The sequence below is a fragment of the Hylaeus volcanicus genome, chromosome 4 (genome assembly GCF_026283585.1).
Source record: "Hylaeus volcanicus isolate JK05 chromosome 4, UHH_iyHylVolc1.0_haploid, whole genome shotgun sequence".
Classification (NCBI taxonomy): domain Eukaryota; kingdom Metazoa; phylum Arthropoda; class Insecta; order Hymenoptera; family Colletidae; genus Hylaeus; species Hylaeus volcanicus.
Window position 1 is genome coordinate 24,907,477 of NC_071979.1, and position 24,126 is coordinate 24,931,602.

General features: G+C 44.6%; 3 protein-coding genes and 1 long non-coding RNA gene across 7 annotated transcripts in view; 1 reads left to right on the plus strand and 3 right to left on the minus strand.

Annotated features, from left to right (window-relative positions):
- Positions 1-3,004, minus strand: part of LOC128875388 (disintegrin and metalloproteinase domain-containing protein 9-like) — a 57,015-nt gene extending 54,011 nt beyond the window's left edge. Inside the window, exon 1 of one of the 2 annotated variants that reach the window (XM_054120922.1) lies at positions 2,664-3,004. In XM_054120922.1, the coding sequence (XP_053976897.1) occupies positions 2,664-2,787 (124 nt within the window). In that variant the 5' untranslated portion in view covers positions 2,788-3,004. The remainder of the gene's footprint in view (positions 1-2,663) is intronic. The other variant, XM_054120923.1, reaches the window with a different exon arrangement.
- A 260-nt stretch (positions 3,005-3,264) lies between these two features.
- LOC128874538 (cilia- and flagella-associated protein 206-like) lies at positions 3,265-7,816 on the plus strand. The gene is made up of 14 exons (XM_054119357.1): positions 3,265-3,600; positions 3,685-3,847; positions 3,904-3,987; positions 4,069-4,084; positions 4,149-4,318; positions 4,386-4,599; positions 4,883-5,012; positions 5,087-5,194; positions 5,292-5,394; positions 5,470-5,537; positions 5,684-5,832; positions 5,896-5,994; positions 6,059-6,194; positions 6,255-7,816. The coding sequence occupies exons 1-14, from the start codon at positions 3,508-3,510 to the stop codon at positions 6,480-6,482; spliced, it is 1,761 nt and encodes a 586-aa protein (XP_053975332.1). The 5' UTR covers positions 3,265-3,507; the 3' UTR covers positions 6,483-7,816.
- The window catches only part of LOC128874540 (uncharacterized), a 151,940-nt gene continuing 133,665 nt past the window's right edge, over positions 5,852-24,126 (minus strand). Inside the window, exon 9 of one of the 3 annotated variants that reach the window (XR_008456664.1) lies at positions 5,852-5,977. This is a non-coding gene — a long non-coding RNA (uncharacterized LOC128874540). Of the gene's footprint in view, positions 5,978-11,305; positions 13,404-14,410; positions 18,123-24,126 lie in introns of those variants that run through there. The other 2 variants (XR_008456665.1, XR_008456663.1) reach the window with 2 other exon arrangements.
- LOC128874539 (uncharacterized) lies at positions 6,594-10,781 on the minus strand. Its single transcript, XM_054119358.1, has 5 exons — positions 10,625-10,781; positions 9,211-9,301; positions 8,612-8,904; positions 8,279-8,523; positions 6,594-8,189 (listed from the first exon to the last, which is right to left on the minus strand). Exons 1-5 carry the CDS (start codon positions 10,665-10,667, stop codon positions 8,073-8,075), a joined length of 789 nt encoding a protein of 262 aa, XP_053975333.1. The 5' UTR covers positions 10,668-10,781; the 3' UTR covers positions 6,594-8,072.

The following is a 24,126-nucleotide window of genomic DNA, read 5'->3' on the forward strand; positions in this document are numbered from 1 at the left end:
GTCGCTGCCGAGGCTTTGATGCAAATTAACCCCCGGCGCGAAGTTAAATTTGTATTAAAGCGAATATAATAGCCACGGGAGAGAATGCGGTCTGCATTCTCCGCTGCAAACTACCAGAACGAGGAACGAAAGTATTTCCACGTCAGGAAGAGCGGAAACAAGCTTCCTCGTTCAACAATTGCACTCGCTACGCGAACGAGTGGCTCGGTGCTCGCGTACGCACCTCGTCAACTCGAAGAACCACTCGACCGCGTCAACGCCTTCGGGAGAATGGATTAATCATCGATTATGGTCGATCGGTCGGTTGAGTTCGAGTGCGGATGGAACTCGACTCGTCCCGATGAATCACCCGACGTCTGCGACTTTCGACAACCGTTCCGACTTCCTCTCGATCTCTGCAGACTCTCGATCATGGAAATATTATAGATAGTATCTATAATCTATCCATCTATAATATCTTCGTGTTCTCGACTCGAGTCGGTTGCGATGAAAGCATCCAATGAAAACTAAAAATGAACGTTTGTCACGATGTCTTCGCGGGATTACTTCGGTGAGAATGCGATAAACGACGAGGAACGATTCAGGTCGCTACATCGAGGGTGAAATTTGTTGTATCGAGAAATGATTGTTGTACTCTGCGAGGGACCCATTTTGTTAAACAAAAACGAAACTGTGAAAACCCGTGGAAAGAGAATCCATTGGGCGACGAATGAGGCACAAGGATATCGACACATCGAGAGGACAAAGCGATACGATACACCGCAATTGCGACACACTAGCTGTGTCCTAGTTCGTCCGCGTGAACAGAAAAGCGCGGAAAAACTGCACACGCGAGACGTAGGTACGTTTCGCGACGAGTGGTTGGAATCGTCACGCGAAATCTGTAACAGTCGACGGACTCGGCGAACTATAGCCACTCTCAAGGACTCTCGACGAGTACCTTCACGGCCCGTCGAGCGTTCCGAGAAGGACGAGAAAATAACGAACGCGGTCCGCGGGATCGCGCGTCGTCGTGAATAATTAAGGCATTGTTGCTGCCTTTATTTCTCGCTTGAAAACTTAAAGCTCGTCTCTGTATCGCCTAGAAAACGAAATATGGAGATCGTTTCCTCGACAACGGGCTCCTACGACGGATTCGTTAGCGCGACCTCTGAGTTTAATTTATTTAATTAGTAAAAGAGTCTCATGTTATTCTCGATAAGCTCGATCCCACCACTGGCAACGAGCCTATGGCTCCTGGAAACAATGTCTTCGTGGCGAGCATCATGCTGATTGTGAGTCAACCGTTTGCACTCCAATGCTCAGCTTAGACAATGCACTTGCGCGCCCTGCCAGTTTTGCTTTCAAGTCAGAGTCGACCAGAGATGGGAGAGATTCTTATCCAAACATAAATGTCGAATAACGAATAAAGAATGTCTTTCTATTACGCCACCTGTTGAGTAAAAATTCGAATTCGAATTGTAGGATAAAGCGAGGTTTCGTTGAAAAGGACCTCGCACCTCGCCTTTGTGTAAATTGTCGCGCAGTGAATATATCGAATTACATAACCGTTCGAACGAATAAACGTCGCATATAAATCATTACGTGTACTCGTTGATTATTATTCTCCGTGCTCCACGCGAAACGATTTGGACAATTTTTGATTTCGAGGTGGACTGGAAGGAAACAACCCCCCCTGAGAAAATTAATATCCGGTTGTCATCTTCTCAAACGTTAAAGAATTCAAAGATGACAAGAGAGTCTTTTCGCCTTTATTCATAGCGTAACTTTTTCAGAAACCCAACGACGAGTCGAGTAAATAGATGGTAAGGTTATAGCTCGGCGCCAAACGCATTCCAACCGAAGAGACACGCGTGCATAATACATAGGCTCGATCTTATTTTCGTCGTGTATACCGTGTCTCGATACGTGATTAAACCAGTCTTGCCATAAATTCTCGATACGATCGAATGCATCAAGTATTTACGCGCGTACGGCTTGCCCCGTAAATCTCTATCGATCCGTCTGACGATCCTCCTGTCGCTATCTCTCGAAAACGCGAGATGGTTAATTTCAACAAGGACTACTTTCTTTCTATCCCTCCATTCCCTTTTTCTACGCGGTGGAATAATTATTCATTTAATAAATCTTCGCAAAACATGTCTTCAGAATATTTCTACCTGTAGGTGCTGCGGATGCACGCTACGGGAGTTTACATTTGCATCGTTAGGTTGGTAGAAAGCGTTTGGCGCGCGCGATTAACGATGCACATACGTTCAATCATCGCTACATCGCTCACTAATTTCGTTTAAATAATGAATGAACGGAAAGAAACATACTTCAGACAATCCAAGATTTCTTTTGTGCCGATGATTCGAACATCGATAACAACACGAACGTGTCTCGATGGATCGTCGGAAAACGTGTGCAACTCGAGTCATCGCGATTGTTTAAATTCTGTATACCCACGAATGTCACGGGAGTCGTGACCAAATTGCCACTTACGATTTACGTTGTCAATGAGAATTGACAGCAAAGTGCACGCGACGCTTCTAACCCGGACGAGCCGAGAAAAAGAACTTTGTTACTTTCAACTTTTACATTCAAGAAGAAAAGCGTCTCGATACAAAAGATTCGTCGTTGTTTCGTTCGTTCGTACAGCAAGAGAGAAAAACCTGACTTACCCTGGCTCTCGGTGTAAACGTCAGGTAGAATCGTGACCAGCACCAAAACCAGCACCAACTTGCACTGCATCGTCGCACCACTGACGGTACATCGCCAACTCGAGCACCAGATATCACTCGGCATATTTCTTGGCGACGATACACGATGCACGAGTCTCACGCGAACGTCATGACAACCTCTTTTGTCGCGTTCTTGCGTTCCGTGCTCTCTATCCTCTTTCGCGACGCGCACCACACGATACTAACCACCCAACCTGACTCCGCCGCTAAATCAGACTGTCGCGACCCCTCTGACAAAACCGCGACTACCACCACTCCCGCGTATCGAGCCATCGAGCACGCACGAACGCGCACGAACTCACCCGAAGCCCGCGGCGCGCTAATACAACCGTTTTCAAACCGCGAATTGCGTAAACCTTTCTGTGATTTGTAATTACACCTCTCTCCTGCCATAATATTGTGCAAAAAATGTACGAGAATTTGAGAATTCGAATGTGAAACTATGTAAAAGTTAAATTTATTTGGGAGAGGTTATACAACCCACGTTAGTACTGTTAGTAAAACACAATTCCTACACGAGTTTTACCTACCCTTTATTTACCGTTATTAATTGAAGTTTATTGATAATCGCCTCTGCAAAGAGAATTACGAAGCTACACGATACACGAAGCTTTCGCAAGAGTATTTCTTACGGAAGAAGATGTAATGTCATGCACGTCGCCAAGCGTCTACTTGAATATCGACCAAACAATACGAAAACGAAAAGCTGGTCGACCGAGAAGCTGGATCAACGAGAGTTTGAAATATTAAAAGTCGTATCGATAGCTGCATTCGAGCATCAACGATGGAGAACTTGCGAAAGGAATTGATCAAGAGAATAGTGAACGTATGCAAAGAAAACGGCGTGCACGCGACCAAGGACCTGGCTTCCTTCCTGGTGAATAATACTGATTCTAATTTGGAGTCGACCTAAGTTATTTACGCCTATTCTAATTAAAATTATGTTTGCATTTCATCGCAGATCACTTTGTTTCAATTGAGTCCCGCATATGAAATTAAAACCGACGACGACGAAAACGAGAAAATTGCTCGGGCGATAGCGGAGAAAATATGCGACCAAGATAAGCCAAGTTTAACGATACTGAAAAATCAGTTGTACTTTGGGAAACACTACCACGAGAGAGGTAAGAACGATACTCAAAAATAATATCTACAGATCACATGAACTGTTCCTGTTTAGATGAAACTGTCAAGCGACACAGGTTACGTCTGCATCAAAAGACTGGACCGATGGTGACCGAAATTTGCGAAACTGAGAAAATCGGTAATAAACAAGACTCGGAAAGACTTTACCAGAAGATGTTAGTCGTTATCACAGTTCTAAGTGGTCTTGGAAATCCTACAGTACCGTCAGTGCTTCGGTAATTAATGATGATAAGTTGACTAAATATTAAACAACGTATGAGACAATTATATCTCGCGCAGAGAAGTTTCGGTGGCTCTCCATAGCGTTTTCCAGCCCTCCGAATTGGAACCGTACGTAAAAATGTCTAAACGCGAGAAGGAGGAGCAACTGATGGAACTCATGTGCATAGTCGCGGGAATACGATTGTTTAACAGAGATTGCCAACGAGGAGGAGAAGGCATCGATGACTGTAAGTCAGTACTGTAAAGGAAAGATGAGAAATCCTGACGATCTCTAACGTCGCGATGTCTTTTCAGTGCCGACTATCTTGCAAGAAGCCACGAAAAGAAGCCACGATTCCATCATGGAATTTTTGGAACGTCTCATGTCGAAGATTTACAGATTCACCGCAGTCGTAGAGAAAGGACACCTTTACTGGGAGATACTACCATTTGGCAGTTTCACGACGGAGAACGTACAGTGGGCTATCGAGATGTTGGCGGCGTGTCGACAGCAAGAAATTTACATCAGGTTAATTTAGAGATTGATAACAATGATTTGACTTTCGCATTCATTCATTCATTTATTTAATACTAGCTTATTTCCATTCTTCTTATCATCGTCTTACATGACTCCTGCATTGTTTTATTACTGTTTGCAGTATCTCTAACTTCTCATCTATTAGGGCTCGCTGGTCCCCCTTTAACTCGAGTACCTCGGGGTTGCTAAGCTCGTACTGTTAGCTACAAACACCGCTACAGCCCCTGAGGGCTTGACTTTCACGTCGATTGAATTGTTATTTCTTTTGTTTTAGAAAATTATTAAGCGACGTAGAACATAGCGAGAAGGAGGTACAGAGTCTAATGGAACGTCTTCAAGGGCGTCTTTTTAAGCTTCACGACATTGTTAGATACAGAACCGCAATCCCCACTGTCCAAGTATATGTAAGCATGCGTTTCGTAAGCTTTATTTCGAAGGTTCCTTTTGAGCATGAAATCATCTTTTTGGACTTGCCCAGCCGCAATTCATCGATTTAGCAGACATATGGATGGGACTCCAGGACGAAGTAATTATACTGAGCAGCATCAACAACTTCCTTTGGGAATTACAAAGCCTGAGTACCAAGGTAATTATTAAACATAATCTCGGCTATACAATATATATATATATATATATAGACACAGATCTTTGTCTACAATGAGCTAATCAAGAGTACATTCTAGAATGTAAACGTGTACGACGAAGCACTATTAGACGATATGTTATCCAAAGAGGAAGTTTTCACGGACGGTGAGAGGTTGGAACGATCTATGGGCACATTGATAAGTAATAAAACGTATACAACGACGCCTGCGTCAGAAACACGTAGCGTCTTAATTGAATCATGATATCCTTTTACAGCCGAATGCGGCGAGTGCACCCTTTACTACCCCAACACTACTAAGGACTTCGAGAACATAAATTTAGAGGTAAGATTACGCACGACAGGGCGGAATCAATGTTTGCACAGAACGCCAAAGTTCACGTCGAACGTGACTTCCCTAGGTTAATTAATTCGCTCCGCACCCCCCCCCCCCCCCCGCCCTCCCACTCACTCTCTTTTTCTGATATCTAGTTCCTAGGATTTTGCGCGTGGACGTTCATTGCTAGGCAAGGGGCGCTGATCCCGGGAAATCCAAACAACGGAGTCGCCAAGTGGAGGGGGAGATATTACGTGTTCAGCTCCAGGAAGGCTGCTGAGAATTTTGGGAAAGATCCAGACAGGTAGTTACGACGAATGTAGGATTGTACGAGACGGAAAATTTGAATGAATATCATCGTCGACAGATGTGTTTACGAGGCTCTCGATTTTATACGCAATCATCTGGAATACGTGTACTTGTTCCAAGTGTACGAGGACGTCCGAGACCTAAAAGCACAAGAAACGTAAGCGATTAGATGTAAGTAAATGTATTGGAACTGGCGAGATATTAATGTCACAATTGGCAAGGGTATCGGAACGAGGACCCCAATTGAAGATTTGTCAGGATCAAACAGTTCAAACGGACGTCCACATTCTTCCACCGTTCGTCGATAAAGACTACTCTTCAAATGTCTGGGAATTGAGACGCAGAGCGTTGCATTTGGTAATTAATGTCGATTAACGATAGACGCCAGAGAGGGGAGAAAGTTATTTTTCTGTTTAGGCAAGCATAAGTCGATGCGCAACGCACAGCACGCAAACATACAAGTCGAACTTCCGATACGGTGTTTACGTACAAGCCGCTCCACCTCGAGACAAAGAAGTTCAAACGAGGAGAGATAATTACACGAACACGAAGAAACTCTTGACTTACATATTCGGTCTACGGGGACGACGGGACGACAACCAACATGTTTTGTCTTTCTTGGAGGATGAGCTCGAACATTTATGAATTTCGTAGATGTACGCAGACATGTTTTCGGTATAATAAATATCGTGAGACATGAATTGGATAAATGAGGGTATAGAGTATCACTGGGGAATGAATGTACAAAGGGCACTCTTAAAAAAAATGAAAGCAATATCTTTTAATGATGTTCTCAAATACAATCACGAAATATCAGGGCACAAACCGCACTTCCTTTTCTTTAGAAAACAAACTGATATTACCTATAATTTGTAGTTTTGTGTACACACGTTTCGTTTTTAATCTGTACTGTTATGTTTTCTCACGTTATCATCAAATGTTTGCAATGATTTCTTTCTTCTCTGTGGCTTTCATCGATTTAGGCCAGCGATCATTAATTTATATTCAAAATACAAGAATTTTTCCAAACATCAAGGTATAATTATCCGTACCCAGGATTAATTCCATACCTCGCGCCGTAAACCGCTTATTTCCTATACTTCAACATCGCGCAGTGCTGCACATACGGTGATTTAGTATGCACACATCGTACCTTCACTGAATACCATTACATCTTAAGAGTTAGGTCAATTTTTTTACACCAAGAAACCTATATTACGACAATAATTAGTAATTACACGATAATACAATTAAATTTCGCTTAGTAATAATTTCAGTGTATAATGTAGCTATTATACAGAAGAGGTACAGGATGTTGATTTTTTTTCGCATCGTCTTTCTCTTTATTTTTACCGCACTTTTTCTAACTTCATCACATACCTTTTTCTCTCGTTTATTAACAAAATTCTTTGTCTCTCTCTCTGTTACATCAATCATCGAAAATTAATTCGCATTAAAATAAAAAGGATGAAAATATGTGTGATACTTGGGCGGTAGTTTCTAATGCAAGAAAATTAGTTTTAGATCGAATACAAAATACATACATTAACTTCGAAAACATACGTACCCGAGATGCTTTTCAATCATATCATTTATTTAAACTAATGTCACAAGAATAAAATTAAAAAAAGGAAAGAACAGTTAAGTCATATTAAAATGATTTCAAGCATTTTCTACTGTTTAAATTTTACTGCCACAACGGCACACTGTATTTTCATGTTCGATAAAAGAGGCAAGTTTACGAGAACCACCAGACTAACGATAAAACGTTAATTCTGAATACGTTGACTTAAAACCAGCTTACTGACTATCGGCCACTTTAATGTTTTTCACATTTCGAAATCATATAAACGTCCATGGTATCGGCTCTACCTTTTCGTATCGACGTTGACCGAATCTACGCGGATTCCTACTTGTGGGTCATCATTTGCTGATGCATTATTCTGGGGCTACCATTGACAATCTCAACGAGCCATGTGCTTTTAATAATGCCCATAAATTAATGTTCTACATTGCAAACGTGTAGTGGGACAAAGCAGCTACCATGGACAACAGAATACATCGGAATGGTGTAAACATGGCTAAAGTCTTAAGTCGCAAGAAACATGTTCGTGTGTTTTTATGTATATGTATTTATGTACGTATCGTGTGAGAAAGATGGAGAGATGCACTTTGCACCTTGGAATATGTTATACAATGTTTATAACCTGTCAGAGATCGTGGTTCTGGGATGGTTTAATCTACAAAGTGATTTTTGAGGTACTTCATCATACCAAAAGTTCTGAAACGTTTTACTCCAATTACTTTCATTAGTTCGTCATCGCAAATTGCGAACTGCTTATTCTTAGGATCCTGTAAAACAGCAACAAATGTTAAGTATTCGATCTCGAAAGTATAACAAGTGAAATACGTTTACAAATTGCGTAAAGTCTAATACTTACATAGAGATTCCTTTCTTTGATAATACTCCAGACTTTCTTTACGACTTCGTGTCGAGCCATCTGCTCGGCACCAACCACAGCTGCGAGTTCCGGGGATAATGTGATAGCTCGAGTATAACCACCCTTACCTTTGCCACCACCACCTTTCTTTGCTCCACCACCACCTTGAGCTTTCTTATTTTTGCCCCAATCTTCGTCGCTGTCACTGTCGCTACCCTTCTTCTTTCCTTTCTTTCCAGGTTTATCTAATACAAGTGAAATACAAATGTATAACTAGAAAACTTTACGATGAAAGTAATTTACGCAAACTCTCAATATATTTTGTGTGCATACTTTTCTTGGGAGTAACTTTTGGTTTCTTTGGGCTGTACTCTTCGTCACTAGCATCGTCGTCGCTAGCGCTTTCTTCGTCGTCTGAGGAGCCCTTCTTACGCTTATTCATCGCTTTCTTCGCAGGACTTCTTTTGGCAGGTTTCTTCTCCTCCTCTTCTTCCTCTTCCTCTGAACCTTCTTCTTCCTCCTCTTCACCATCTTCAGACTCTTCGCTAGCAGTCTTCTTCTTCTTCTTAGCTCCATCTTGCTTCTCTTGTAAACACTCCATGACTAAACTGTCTACTTCCTTTTTCCTGTAGATATTTTGTGGTTTGATTAGTTGGTGTTGACATTTGTATTGGATAGAAGTAAGAAAGTAAGTTCATTTATAAAGGAAATGTTGAAGGAGGAACGAGGTGGTAACTTAAAAGAGCAGCTCCACGCAGAGATCCTTCTTTTAATCTAGGACACAGATGGACTAACCCGTGAGTCATTTAGACTACACAAGTGCCTGCTGCATCCAAATATCCACATTTTATTTCAAAGTACTTTTTACAATCCAAATATAAATTTAAGTATTCTTAGAATAGTGTTTGATGGTAACTTCGATCAAATCTTACCTTTCGGTTAGATCTATGTCTAGCTTTCCTTCAATCTGTAGTCTCACTTTCTTGGCCGACATAGTAGTAAGGTCGGCATCCTTAAGGATAGCTACAAGAAAGAAAAGGTTTGCATTCGATGTAAATAATTTCTTTTCTATTAAAAAAAATATACATCGAACTTTTGCCTTTCGAGTATACAGACCATTCGTCGTTACAAATAATATTTCTGTATGTCTGGCGAATGAATGTTTAAAGTTACGCAAATGATAAGAAACAACGATTTCAGTAATAATCGGTAAATTCGTTTAAATTCTGGGTTCGCGAATTATTTTTCGAAAATGAAAGCTCGGATAGGACTATGTCGGACAGAAACTGGGCCAATGTGGTTTCCCGCGTCGGAAGCCTAGTAAATATTGAGCGCAAATGGCGGCTACTCGTTGGCGCCGGTCTCCGATTATCCATGCATCGCGAAGAAAAAAATTTCTGAAAGTAAGACTCGCGGTGAAAATTTAGCGTGTCGTTCCCGCTCCTTAAACAGCCTATTTTGCATTGGCCGATCGATCGTGGCGATGCATCGAGTCGTGGACTGACGAAAAATCGCTAAAGTTCACTGCACGCGAATGCAACAGAAATACGAGTCGGATCGGTGATATTAATTCGCAGGAAATATTAAAGAGATCAATGGCGACGTACGCGAACTCCAGGAGAAGATAAAAATGTTAATGGAACATTGGAAACATCTCTAAGTGTCCGTGACGGCGGGAAAATACGTGAATCAACGAATATTCTCGATTGCGACGTATCTACCCTCAGACAGCGAGAGTAACGACGAGAAAAATTCAAGGAACGAGGTTATATCCGTATTAGTAATGTATAAGCGAGAAAATGAGAAAGGTTTCGTCAAAAGATTCTGAAAAAGGAGACGATGGTCCATCCCGAGGATCGCTTTTCACGTCGCAAAAGTCGTTGTAGACTAGAGAAAGAGACGAGATGGAAAGCATGCGATGGCTTCTGGCGCGCGCCACCACAGTCAAGACGCGTCATACAACGTATACTATATAGAACAAGGACGGGGAAAGCGTTCGTTTTCAGAAAACCGAGGGAAAATCGCGAATCTTCCAAGGCATCGAAAAATTTTGTTGAAAAATCAGGAACAGATTGTACGAGACGGTAACGCGATGCAATTGCCCGACAAAGCTGTACGTAGGTGGGAAACACAATGTTGTATCACGATTGCAATGGCCGGCGTGGGGCACGCCACTTCGTCGCATACGTGCGCGCAAAGTCGTCATGTCGCAAGAGCAAAGAGCCCGATTTCCTACGTATTCCTACTCGCGAACGCGCGTATAATTCGCGGCACACGCGATTACGAGTTTAGTTTTACGATAATCGAAGCCCGTGGTTCGGTAAATCGAAGGATATCGTCACTTACCGGTGATCTCTTTGCGAAGTTCTTCGTTCGAAATATCAGCCATGGTCGTGCTTCTCGTTGTGCGTACTGCTGCCAACTGAACCTATGCCGGCTGCGGACTCCCGTAGCGTCCGTTGGTACAGTCACGTTCGACACCGGACCGATATACGTTAGGTATACTAAACTTTGAAAACGAATAACTCGTCAGGGACGCGTTAAAATCGAATACTATATACACCAAATCGTGTTAGTTTTTTTTTCTCTACAAGTTTCTCATGACGCCCCTCTCTTAATTTTGCAATCGAACGATCCAATTTCGTTGTTCCGCCAACACGTTCGCGAGAGCCTGCTGATTCCGACTGTACCGCAAGCGACCGCTCGTGGCTGCCGGTGGCGTCTACGGTACAGTCGACTCGTACATCTATCGCTGTTTCTTCCAGAATATATATTTTCAATAATCCATACCGTCGTTCGCCTACGTTTAAGGCTGATATTATATACACCAAATCGGGTCAGTTTTTTTTTCTCTACAAGTTTCTCATGACGCCCCATGCGTAATATTGCGATTTGACGGATCGAAATATGATTTTTCCCAATCCTTCCAACGATTACATCGGAATGGACTGTACAAAGCGACCACTCCGGGATTCGTAGCGTCAAGCATATAGTCGCATCATATGACAATCAGTACATATTCTACAGACATGCAAAAAAAACTGGTTTATTAAATGTTAATTGCAATTCAGTCTTTGCGAGACCAGAACATGCACGAAGAGAGACGTTATCGACGAAATTGAGAATTTTCATGGCCTGCGTCGTAGGTATCGTCTAGAAAATCGACTTCATTATCTTTATCTATAATAATTCCTATTGCTCTGTTTACAAAGCGAGAAATTTCGTGTGCCATAAAATGGAATGATATCAAGCGTTGCATCGTTACCTAGACATATCCACAAGTACATGTAGCAAAAATGGATTTATCGTATCGAAAAATTGATACATTCATGTATAATTGCATCCAATCAGTGCGATATTTTAATAGGCCGCGACTGTCGAACAGACCACTCGGTTTCTTCCTCGCTTTAGTGGTACAGTAACGTTCAACACGCTCGAAAGGATGAGTGCAATAAATGATCGACGAAAATTCATAACTTCTTAATCGTTGATCGTAGAAGGATACTGTATTCACATAATCGTGTTAGTTTTTTACGAGGAAAATATTTCTCAGGAAGCGCCTTGCATGATTTTATCATCCGACGCATCCAGCTAGAAATTACGGCGTTTTTGTCGCGAATACTGTTGTCGCTGACTGTACCTAATGTGGCAGGTTCATTGCAAGACGAATTTCTCGGTAAAATTTCATATAAATTTATTTTAGTAACTTCACCAAAATATTTTGAAAATTTTTACGAGTCGATTTGTGTATTTACTTTCTTTTATTTCGACCTGGTAAATATATTTACTGATGACACGTCGAAACGTAGTGCCGCCACGGGTGTTTGAACGTTTTAAAATGGCGGTGTCATTTTTCGCGGATTCACCTAGAGTCCTTGGTTCGTCGTCAACGATTACATGCTCTATTTCATGGCATTCGACTCCTCATTGTCGGTACGCAACGCTACGATCGCTCTACGCAAATATTATGTATAGAAATGTGACATTTTTGTATATAAATCAGCAATATTATGAAATTTAGCTAAAAATATATGATTTTCCCTCTCAATCCGAGTCACTTCCGGTGCATCGACATCGTTATTTTCGCGACGAAAAATTTTTTGATCCATAACGACTAGAGAATACCAAATAATCCTTTAGGTATTATAGACACTTTTTTTAATGACGTATCAAGCAATGTTTTTTTTTTTTTAACGTACATAAGGAAGAATACAGTCGTTGACTTGTCTCGGAAATATTGATATTTTCAGACGCCAGTTGGACTCGTCGCGCCATCTAGCGGTTCGACGCGTACTACCGTTTACTCAGCCAACAAAAGTAACATAACCAAAATGGCGGGGAATTCTAATCGAGTCGACACATGTTCGAATATGTAACGGAATAGTGTTCGTAAAAAACATATTTATACTTCGTTATGTTTAGCGACAAGTCACAATCCAAATATCCGAGTACCTAGATATTTGAAAGCAATAAATCTTGAACTCTTATACTGCTGCAATATCACAGGAGTGTTGTAGTTTCTATCGTGAATCGATTGAAAATTTGTTTTCAATATTAGGTATCGAATTGTTAAATTGTTAGTAGTCCAACGTACAATGCATACTTTAATTTTTTACATACTTGAATTCGTTAACTTTACCTTTGGAGATTGCATCTTACCCGAAGTTGGTATTGCAGTTACGATGCATTGCATACAGTTATGTAAGTAACAGAACACCATAGGTAACGGAATCTGCACCGTAGATAACAAAGAATATTCAAAAGTCGTGAAGCTTGGCGAAAATGACACAGATGTCGCTCTCAACACGAGTGTGCTTATTTTCTATGAATTTATGTTATGGAACACGGTGTGTTGGGACAGGACTTACAGTAGTGTTATCATTGCTATTTCGTTGTACCATGACCTCCTTTTACGTGGCGTGTACGATGACGTACTTACTAACCGAATGTGAAACATCGTCTCGAGAGCTGAATGGAAACGATTTATTCGCTATAAATCAGCCGACAAAGATCACACGAATGATTCAAACGAATACGAATTGAACCAAGATTTTTTATTTACAATTCCAACACCGCGTATATTTTTTTCAACGTGTAAAGTCACGACGATAAGCCAGTTTTATATCTGAAAAAAAAATATATAAACATCATAAATTCCTCAAAAAACCTTCGGAAAAAATGAATTGTTTAGGAACGTCTAAAATAGGTACGTATATCGTAAGATTTGTAAAAACAGATATACTAATTTCGTATAGTAACGAACAACTGAAACGTAACGTAACTATCCAAGTATCCTTCGCTATTTAATCGAGTACCGAATGCAAAATAATGCATCGACGCGCGTAGGTGTACGTATGTAGACGCATGAATTTGACGCGTGCACACTAATGCCGCGGCGTGCGTGAATCGACAGGCACCGGAATGATTTCTTGCATCACGTGTGTGAAGCACTCGTGTTTGGTGTGCGTGCTTCCCCCACGTGGCTGAACACGCTGCATACACTTGCTCGCCTATCTAACGACAGAACCTCGATAGATGTGTGAGAACACAAATATATGCACGCTTAAATGTCGCCGCGTGCGTCTCTCGCTGTTTCTCCCTCTCACCAGCGGCGTTTATATACTACGTCTAGCGGGCCGTCACGTGTACGTGTCAAAATCAATATTTGGCGTTACTAGGTTATGATAACACTGCACCGTGTCGACGACGTTCGGGTATCTTACGTACATAACGACGCGGGTGGCTCGCGCCTATAATCTCGTTTCCCCCGAATTTCTTTTTTTGTTGTTGCTGTTATTTGCACTTTCGCGCGACCAACCCCTCTAACGCGAGAATATTTTCGTAGGCGGCAGCTCTTTTGGCGGGACGATTAGAAAAAGACTCGGCTCGGTTGGTACATCATTTTTGGTGAAACTTGTTGTTAGACGTTGTCACTCTTAGCGATCCGACACCAGACTGCTCCGCTACGGTGGTGACCAGTGATGGGCAAAACCCTAGGTTTCGAATAAATCTGAAGTTTGGCGACATGTTTGTCTCATTTCCTCTTTCGAACATTTCCCAAAGAAGGAAACGAGACAAACATGTCGGCAAACTTCAGATTTATTCGAAGCCTAGGGTTTTGCCCATCACTAGTGGTGACGACTAGGGATGGCGTGAAAAATCACTAAGAGTGATATTTCACGGTGATCACACGATCACGAGCGCAGTCGTGATTAAACTTCGATCACGACCGTGATCCGTAAGATGGCGTTTCGGAAGCGGTTTATGATAATTGTTATCGTTAGTGTTTCGCTGTCTCTCCTTAGCGGAAATTCAAGAAGTTGCAAATGAGTCAAATTTAAATTGTATTAAAATTATATTAACATTGCTTTCAGACCATATTATAATACATATATAATCTAAGAACAAAATAATTCGTAAAAAGTGAAAAGAATGTTCTGTACCAATCAGAGAAGCGATCACGAAGAATCACAAATCACTGCGAAAAATCATCGTGATTGAGAATGAACGTGATTGAATCACGAGTGATTCAAAAGTAGCAGTTCACGCCATCTCTAGTGACGACCGTTGGAGTCACCACCTTTTGTTTTTGGCCTCGATCGGCCCATCGTCGTCCCTCGCATGTTCTCGTCGACTACGTCGCCGCGTACACCGTCGACATCGTCGATCGCTTTTATTGTTCTACTTTTAAACTGTATTTCGTACTGTTGATCATCTCGTAATGGTTGTATATCTAGATGCGTATTCCGTATAGATAGGTCTTAAATGGAAGCGTCCGGTATCAAATAGATAAATAAATACAATGCAATTTGCGCTGGGTTTGTATCCTCGGTGGGGATCTCAGGGTTAACAATTGCGCTAACGCTATCGTCGAGATCTTGATACCAGAGTCGGAACTATGGTTGACTCTAATCGTTCCGTGCAGTTGCGAGCGCGCACTTACGGCGGAATCAATTTCGTTGGGAGACCGTGGAAAAACAAACGGCACCGAAGGGAACTCGTGCAAATTGTAGAAAATGTGCTCCGACGGGCAATGAATTTTAATACGCGTAATTATCGTCGTAATTTGATGCAACCCCGTAACTTTCCAGCCGAATCGGTCCCGTTCTATCCCAGCTACTTGGCTGGCATTCCGCGTTTCCGCCGCGCTTTCGTTACCCCAAGAAGCGCGGCAGGAATGTTGTGCTTACTTAGCTCGTCGAGTGGATCCCCGTCCGTCCTCGGAGGAATACTGGCACAACAGGTGTACAGCGTTCTACATAATGCGCAGAGCAGATTTTCACCGGCGCTAAGTGCTAACTAGGAAAAAGATCTGCGACCTGTCGACGACTATCGAGAGCCCAGAAAAGGATTATTCCGACCGAGGCTGCTACTAACCACAGTTGCTCGAACCGTTTATTTGTTTTATTTCGAACTAGCAATAATTTCTAAAAAATACGAATTTTAATCCGTCATCTCATCGTTTTACTCTGCCACGACCATCCGTTGCATAGTGGTCTCGGAGCAAGGTCCAACGGACGCGATGTCCGAATGGAGCGGGGCTCAGAGGACGCGCAGCTTTGATTCGAACGAAGATATTTGCTTTAGCGGGAACTATTTAACCGTACGGGACGGCACCGGGTACATTACACGAGTAATGTTGCGTTTTCAAGTTCTTTCCCGGGGTACGCGCCAAAATAGCATTGTCCGACGTTCCGGCCGCTTCGTTTGTCCCCGCTACGGTTTAATTACCATTTTAGCGAAACAAAGCCGACGTTTTTCTATCAACGGCGTTGCAGGACTTCGTACGGTTTGCGTTTAATCCCCGTTGGACGAGCACTTTTAATTACTCGATGAGGGGGAAAAACGAGAAGAAAAACAGATTTATCGTCCTTAATATACTAGTTTTATTCGTTTATCCTTTCATGCTTTCAGCGAGTACACGTCAGTCTGTTTGTCATGTTCGTTGCTTGTTTCTCTTTCCCTTCAACTTCCCTCTCCTTCCCGACCCGTTTCCCTCCCTCGCCACGAGCGGAGAGACAATTCCACTCGGACAATTTTCCACGCATGGGCTGCCAGCTTTTTTCGCGACGTCCACGCCTATCTTCCGGCCAACGATTGGGCGGTCGATGCAATTTTATCGTGTGCACGGTGTATTGGGGATAGTTGGGCAATTTTTAACCAACAACGTTCAACAGACTCGGCGAGCGTCGCGTCGATTTCGTATCCGATAGTCACTGACGTGTAGGTAACACTATAGGGCCTAAGGAAAATGCTACTTCTACTTTGGGACGAAGAGACCTTGAAGGTGCGCATCGTGGACATTATTACCACGTTACATAGGATGTAACACAGAGGAGATAGCTTGGGTAGCAAAGGTTCGTCATCGTTGTCGTCATTTTTATCCAAATGAACCGACACCTTCGTGTATCGATTCACTCAAATTTGATTATAATTTGTTGCCGGAACAAGGTTTCGGGATTGTGTAATATGACACGAGGTCACAGTTAACACTTTTGCCGCGGACGAAAATAAGTAGCTAGGGAGCTATACTTCGCTGGAAGCTGCAATTATGATATTTTGTTTAATGAAAAATTTCTTACAAATGTTCTAATATGGTTATTTTGAAAAACATATATTTGTGGTAACTTATTTTATATATAGTATGATTGCCGAACAAAAAAAAATAAAAACAACGATATATTTTCAGTTGGACGCACGGACTGTTTATTCAATGGATAAAAAAGTTACGGATATAATTCATGCGTAGGACTCATGCTTACCACACTGGACAATGACACCGGTCATTTCAACTGTCAACGGTGACAGTTGTTCGCATAATTCAGGCAGTCCAACTACCAATGTAACGAAGAACGAAAAAGGTGACCGCTATGATTCTTCGCACAGATTATCATTGTCATCCCCGAGTCCAATGTCCATCCAATGTCGAGTTTCGGCAAAATGTTGCGAAAATGTCGAATAATTTCCAAGCCCATGTTTTCAATGTGTAGCGAACACGACTAATCTGAATATCGCACGAATAAAACTACCAACGAGCCAACCGATTTTCATCGTCGCGCTGCAACGTCGAGCCGACGTTAAAAATAAATTACGCCCGATAACAGATTAGAAGCTACGACGCGGCGCTATTTTGAAAGACGCGCGACAGAAGCGGAGGGGGGAATAACGGGCGTGATGTATTTTTACGCGTCTCGGGGGCCCGTTATACGATTTAATTAAACGAAAAGTGTTCCGCCGCGATGCGTCGCCGCGCTTCGACACCGGTCGATTTTATGCGTCGCGAAAAACGACGCGAAAATAGCAAGGCTCTCCCGTAAATCGTGGTCTATTTAATTAGCTCTTCCAGCGGCGAGCTCTCGGTAAATATTTTGCTTTATCGTTGCGCCCACATGCACCCGTATACTTCGATTATAACACGGAACGGACGTAACGAACGGTGTTTTGACAGTAACACGAATATCGTGGAAACGAACCGTGTCGGTTTGCGAGCCGTTCCGAGCGTAACGCGTCGATGCCCGGCTCTCGGGTTTTCAATCCTTGGAAAATACGCGCGGTGACGAGCAGCGAAGGGAACGACGAACCACTGCTTTCTTCTTGTACGCATTTGAGAATAAATTGGTCTAATCACGGTTTTAAACAGAGGGACGGGAAGAGAAAAGTACGTGGTATACTATCGGGGTTGACGAGGTGGCGTTATATTTTCGAGGGAATTGTCTCTTCGGGGGTTCGTTTACGATGTTCCTCGCAGGTGTCGTCGGAGGAGGCAACGACGCAAGGCCGGCTCGAAGGTAACTGGCTCGATCGACTGTTACGGTGGGCGATAACGAGAGGAGCGTCCCGGAATCTGAAAGTAACGGTACGCGCAATCGATAAAAAGGAACGCGAAACATCCGTCTCGTCCCTTCTCGTCGTAGACCCCGTGTTTTCCACCCCTCGGCCACGCCAGCGAAGGGTCAATGTCCGATCACGTGGTAAAAAGGGCGAAAAGCGTTTCCCGAAGGGAAAGGAGCTGAGAGCGGGGAAAAAGACCCAGGCACTCCGCGCAGGACGGCCAAAAACGTGCCACCGTCGCCCGGGCCGCGTTGCAACAGGCATCTGTTGCGATAGAAGATGCGATAGATACCCGCTGGCATCCACACTCCTCTCCCCGACACACGTACCACCTCGACTCGGTTCACCGCGCACCCATGCGTCGCGACTCTATCTACGAGCTTGCACTTTCCCACCAAAGATCCCCGAAAACTACCGGACGAGTGTTTCTTTATCCTTAAACCTTCGGCGCGTAACCTCGCTCAACAATTATAACAAGTTTCGTACCCCTGCTCGATGTTTAGCTCGGATATTAACCCTTTGCACTCGAGAGGTGACTCTCAGTTTTCTTTAGGTTTCATTTCTTTGGAACTCGAAGTGTCGATAGAATAATTGTCGTTGAGACAAAGATAACCTGATTCTCAAATCTCAAATTGGAGATCTCATGTTCGAAGTCAATCTAAGCTTAGCATTCGTGACAATAGAATGCTAAGAAAGCATCTCGAGTTGCTAAAAGATACCAGAAAAAATGACCTCGAGTGCAAAAGGTTAACACGTGAAAATTTCTACGAAGTTAGGATTTTGTCTCGAGACTGTTGAAGGTTAGATGAGTCAAGATTTGTCGTAGAATGTAATTTTCTTGATCCTGCCAAATTCACAAATCCTATCCAAATTTATTTGCATTGTCGCCTCGCTCTCGGAATTATTTTTTTTATTTCCTTAATGAAAAGTCCCGTCGTTCCGTTTCCGGGTGACGTGGCGACGAACGGGTTAATCCACTCGCGAATAGCCAACGAGTTACTTCTTTTTCGAACGATAAAGGAACGACGAGGAAGGCAACAACGCATTCTCTTACCTCGCCGTTCCCCTTTTCTTCGGAGGGATCCGATGTTCTCCGAAACCAATCTCGGAGATTGTTCATTTTCACCTGAAATCTCTGGAGGCTGACGATCGCCTCGGTGACCAAGTTCCAACGCGAGCTACTTTCAGAATACGACGTCCCGCACGAACCCGTCCCCATTAGCACATTTCGAGCGTCGGTAAGAAATCTATATCGTTTGGCAAAGGAGAGGTTCACGGGGGTAACTAAAGTTCTTCGGTATGTTTCCACCTTCCAGATAGATTTTCCAGTAAATCTTGAAATGGGAATCCAAATCCCTTTGCGAGATATATTCGTTTTATAAAGGTGGAACAAACTTAGCTTAGGAGGAAGATATATTAGACTTCAACGACCTGTTGAGCAAACCTTTTTTAATCCTTCCACCCATGGAAACAAGTTTCGTTTCTCGGCGAGTCTGAGCTTCGAGCGTTCTTCCAAGGGCCAGGCTTTCATCTTTGAATGTTGTAATAATATTGCTAAACCTTGTAGAAATTAGTGTTTAATTTGCTACGTCGTTACGACTTCATCCGATGGTCTCGAACATTCGGTTGCGCAGTCAGATAAGTACCGCGATGGACTCGACAACGAGGAAAAAAAGAGTACCTCCTCCCTCTCGCGTAATTAAGGACCGAGAGGGTTGGAGAGCGCGACTCCCCGTGGGACGGGGCACGGAGATCGATCGGGTTCGTCGCGTATAAGCGCAGCCGACCGATGTTACGCACGCTGGACCGTGAACGTGTACTGGTAAACATTGGTGTACCTAGTCTTCGAGGGAGAACGACAACAACGTCTACGACAGAGCTTGGAGGGCTATAGACCGCGGGCCACTTCCGTCTAGGGTCCTGGAGGTATTGACAATTTTCGAATTGTACCAGAAATTGATACTACGCATCTATAGATTACAGACCGTCGAGTCAATGGAACACTTTTGTGTATACCAATTGCAATATTTCAGCCGTTCACTGCGCAAATCGATCGACTCCACTTTTTGAAAAGACCTTAAACTTAGTGTCAAGGCTCTTGGTATAGCCATAACTTGTTATATTTGTAATAACTTTCCCGAATAATAAAGATTAACATCATCGAACGACGAAATTTTCTTGTCCATCGAATAATGAATAATTTATTTCGGAGGCCATTTCATCGTATTTCGCAAGTTTTTGTTTGAGGGAGTTAATCGATTTGTGCAATGAACGGCTAATTTCATACTACCGCACCAACAGGACATTTCTAAAAATGAGAATGAGTGTCCTCGCGGAGCCAGGGCCAGCGGGCGAAGAGGGAAGCGCGAATCTCGAAAACGGAGGGGGAACGGACAAAGAGCGATGGGTTCGGTCCTGAACCTACCCTAAATCGAGAAGCACGGGGACACACCCTGGGAGGAAATGGGAAGATGGTTCGGCGGACTGTTGGCTGGGCAACGTAGGATACCGCTATCTTCTCTGGTTCCCGACCCTCTCGTTCCTCTTTCGCCCCTTTTTCGCCGCCGCGTCCTCCCCCGACGACTCTCACCCTCGCGCCCTACGCTCGCCGATATCTTATTTCGTCCGCGTCGGCGGGAGTCGCTCGTCCCATCAAAAGACGAGGGATCGCGGAACCTGCTACTCTGGAGATAGGCAAAATTTTGTTCCAACTATAGCTGACGAGCAAAACATCCCAATTCATCCTCGACATTTATTCAAATCGACTGGTAGACTTTTAATAAGGCAGAAATAAGAACCTTTGTTCCGATGTAACGCCCCGATTGTTTAGAAAATATTCGTCCATTCTGTAAATTAATTTTTATTCGCAAAAAATTTCGTTCTATTCGATTCTCCCGAATTTTTCTTCCATTTTTAATTTCACGAGCAGCGATTTAAAAATGCCGTGATTTTATTCGAAAAAAGGGAATCCGTGTCAGGCAACGACGCGTTCCAGGCTCCCGGGGCGTGCTCGGGGGATAACGAGATCCGTATAAACGGTTGTTCATCTTTTATTCGCGATTCGAAATTATTATCCAAGTAAGAATTTCGCCGTTACACGGCGTCGCCGCGGCGAAAGAGGGACACCCCCGCTCGGTGGCAGGTGTGCGGGCCACAATGAAAGACACGCTCCGGAGACGAACGAGGGGGACGAGAAAGTGCCCTGCTCCCTGGAAGCAGAGGAAAGGAGACCTCGCCCTAGCCGTTGGTGGATAAGACGGAGACACGGGTTACGAGCGGCGCGGAGGAGAGAAAGAGAAAGTTTGAGAGAGGGCGAGACGGGGGCCAGCGGGCGAGGGTGGCGGCGAGAAAAGGAGAGCGAACGAGACAGTGAGAGGCGGCAACGCCCATTTTTTGATAAGCTAGTTACTCGCCGGCAGGCTAGCTCTCGCGAAGGGCGAGAGGGTGGCTCGGTCGGCGGAAGGCGGCAAGAGGCGCGGCGGCAGGAGGTTGAGGCCGAGGAGGTGGCGTAGGAGGAGGTGGAGAAAGAAGGGTGGGCACGGCGGGTGTCGGGTTCTACGGAGATCAATAACTGCATAAAAATAAAGTGAGGCTCTGGCCCGCTACCTTTAACCCACCGCCCCTTCCGAGTTCTCCACCTTCACCTTTTCCTCCGCCGCCCAGCCCGCGCCTAGACGCCCGACGGCTTCGCTCTCCTTCCTTCGCTGGCCCCTTCCCCAACCCCCTCCTCTCCCGTCCTGCTCCCGCAACACTCCGATCTCCTACGCAGCAACGTCTTTGCCCTGCCACCCCCCCAAACCCTACCACCCCACCCATCTCCTTGTCCCATCCACCTTTACCTCCGATCCCCGTGCCCTCGCATTCCTCCCCTTCTCCTCGTCCTCCTCTTCCTCTCATCCCCCGTCCTCCTCCCACGTCGCCAGCCGTGCGCCACCGATGAGGATCCGGAGGTTATTGCCTGTATTTTCTTGAGGGATGAATTTTCCGCGAGGACCGCCACGGCTACGGTGGCCGTTGCTATCGCCGACAACGGCCATCCCCCCAACCCCTGTTCCGCCGCCCAGCCGCCAGCCTGGCTCGTTTTCTTTGCCTCCTTTCCCTCCGTCCTTCTGTCCTGTGGAGAGGAGGGCAGCAGCAGGGGCAGCTCGCTTCCGATGTACGCGATACGCCAAGTTTCCGGGGTTGTTCTCCGGGGAACGTCGGACGGGGGCTGATCAATTTCACGATGGAGATGCATCCACGGACGAACGGCGTTGTTCGTGGACGCGCAGATGCTCCGGACACGAGGATGCCTGTACTACGAGACACGGAAAAAAATAGAAGACGAGGAAGACACGAACAAGAGGGAACGAGTCAGCTACGCGACTTTGCGCCGGACGTCTCCTCGCTATCGTGCACGCGACTCTACATCGGGGATGCTCCGTCTCACCCAACTGGATCATCATTTCTCTCAACCCCTCTAGTAATTATGATGGCTTTTTCACAAATTTTCCCATCCATCCTCATTTTCAGTCGAACAGTCCTGTTCCAACCCCACCCCATGATTCTAACAACACATTTTCCCACCTCGTGCATGTTGGTAAGTGGGACCTGAGGTCCCGGTGCCTGATAGCGCCATGGCTAACTATACCCCAGGTGTAACACCTTCTCTCGCATGGTGTACTACTATCACCACTCATTGATAAAAACAAGACTCTGCATCGGGGATGCTCGATTTCCCATCGATTTCTATCGTCGTTCTCAAACGCCGAATTTTTATAAGGATACGTGAAACTTATATCGTGCGTTAAAAAAAAAAAATAATCGACGCGTTGGAGGGTCGGTCGAAGACAAACGCGTCCAAGGGTTAAAATCTGCGAAAAGGTTCGGGGTCGTTTAGCTTCGGATCCACGTACCGTGGACATTAGCAGCGATTGCGTCGTTAGGAGTAACGGAGGCTCGAACCTTTCGCCGCTTTAATTATCCCTGGCTGGTCGCGTGGCGGGCAATCTCGGCCGGGGATTACTTGAGAACCGTCGAATTTTTCCGGGACGGCTCGCCGAGGCAAGATACATTTTTGAGCGTCGCGAGAACATCGGCCCTCATTAAAAGTCCCTTAACAAAACTCATTAGCGAAATTCGCTTCGGGGAATGGGTTACGACAACGACGACGCTCGTCGACGACGTCGCGTCGTCCTGTAAGTTTGTTCGAAAAGCCAACGGCGCGCGGTGTGTTTTTGTTTTACGAATTGCCAGATGGTAAAAAACCATTGCCACCGTCCGATCCGCGCCTAAACGACCGCCACTCGTGAATTATATAGTACGCGATCGCGAGTTCCCGAGTTGCGCGCTCGTTGCAACTTTGTTCTCCGCTCCCTTCGATGTCTCTCCAGCCGTAGCGTGCTCCACAAAGGGACTGTAAGTACTTGTTGCTCTCGAAATACACGGAATCGTAATTCCCCCTCTCGTCGGCTTTTGTCCCGCTCTTGTCGACCGCGTTCCACGGTTCGCCTCCGCGATTTCGAAAACTCCCCTGGAACGATCGATTTCCGCCCCGTCCATCCGTCGATCCTCGATCTCGAATCGATCTCTTCCATCGATAGACGTAGAATACGCGTCGATACGTTTTTCTACCACAATTATTACGTGGGAGGTGACACGCGTCCGTTGAGGGTTGAATTCAAGTCTCGGCGATGGATCGTTTTTCGTCGGTAGTTGCTTCGGCAGTACGTATACTAAAATTGGAACGATACACAGGAGATTGAGAAACGATACAGAAAATCGTGAAGCGTTCCATATTTTTCAGAAAGAGGAGTGCGAAATGACTATTAATATTCGCCCACTTAAATAAAAACATTTTTCGTCGAGCGTGCGTTTGGGGGTAGCGTTTCAGAGGGACAGGAAGCGAACCGAAGGAGGCTCGGCGGAAACTCGCGCGACGCTGTCGTATCGGCTCCTTTCTTCCGGGGGTGGTTTTTTTTCCCCCAGCTACGGCAGGTGCGTAACGCGAGGCGAACGAGGACTCGCGCGTAGACGCA

What these genes read in the sequence shown, in the direction of transcription:
- LOC128874538 (XM_054119357.1), top strand. Translation starts at nt 3,508, where the DNA reads ATGGAGAACTTGCGAAAGGAATTGATCAAGAGAATAGTGAACGTATGC. An exon ending in CAGCAAGAAATTTACATCAG is followed by an intron (nt 4,600 to 4,882) that starts GTTAATTTAGAG and finishes CTTTTGTTTTAG; the next exon opens with AAAATTATTAAGCGACGTAG. An exon ending in TCCCCACTGTCCAAGTATAT is followed by an intron (nt 5,013 to 5,086) that starts GTAAGCATGCGT and finishes GGACTTGCCCAG; the next exon opens with CCGCAATTCATCGATTTAGC.
- LOC128874539 (XM_054119358.1), bottom strand. Translation starts at nt 10,667, where the DNA reads ATGGCTGATATTTCGAACGAAGAACTTCGCAAAGAGATCACCG. An exon ending in ACTTCGCAAAGAGATCACCG is followed by an intron (nt 9,302 to 10,624) that starts GTAAGTGACGAT and finishes TCTTTCTTGTAG; the next exon opens with CTATCCTTAAGGATGCCGAC. An exon ending in GACATAGATCTAACCGAAAG is followed by an intron (nt 8,905 to 9,210) that starts GTAAGATTTGAT and finishes AAATATCTACAG; the next exon opens with GAAAAAGGAAGTAGACAGTT.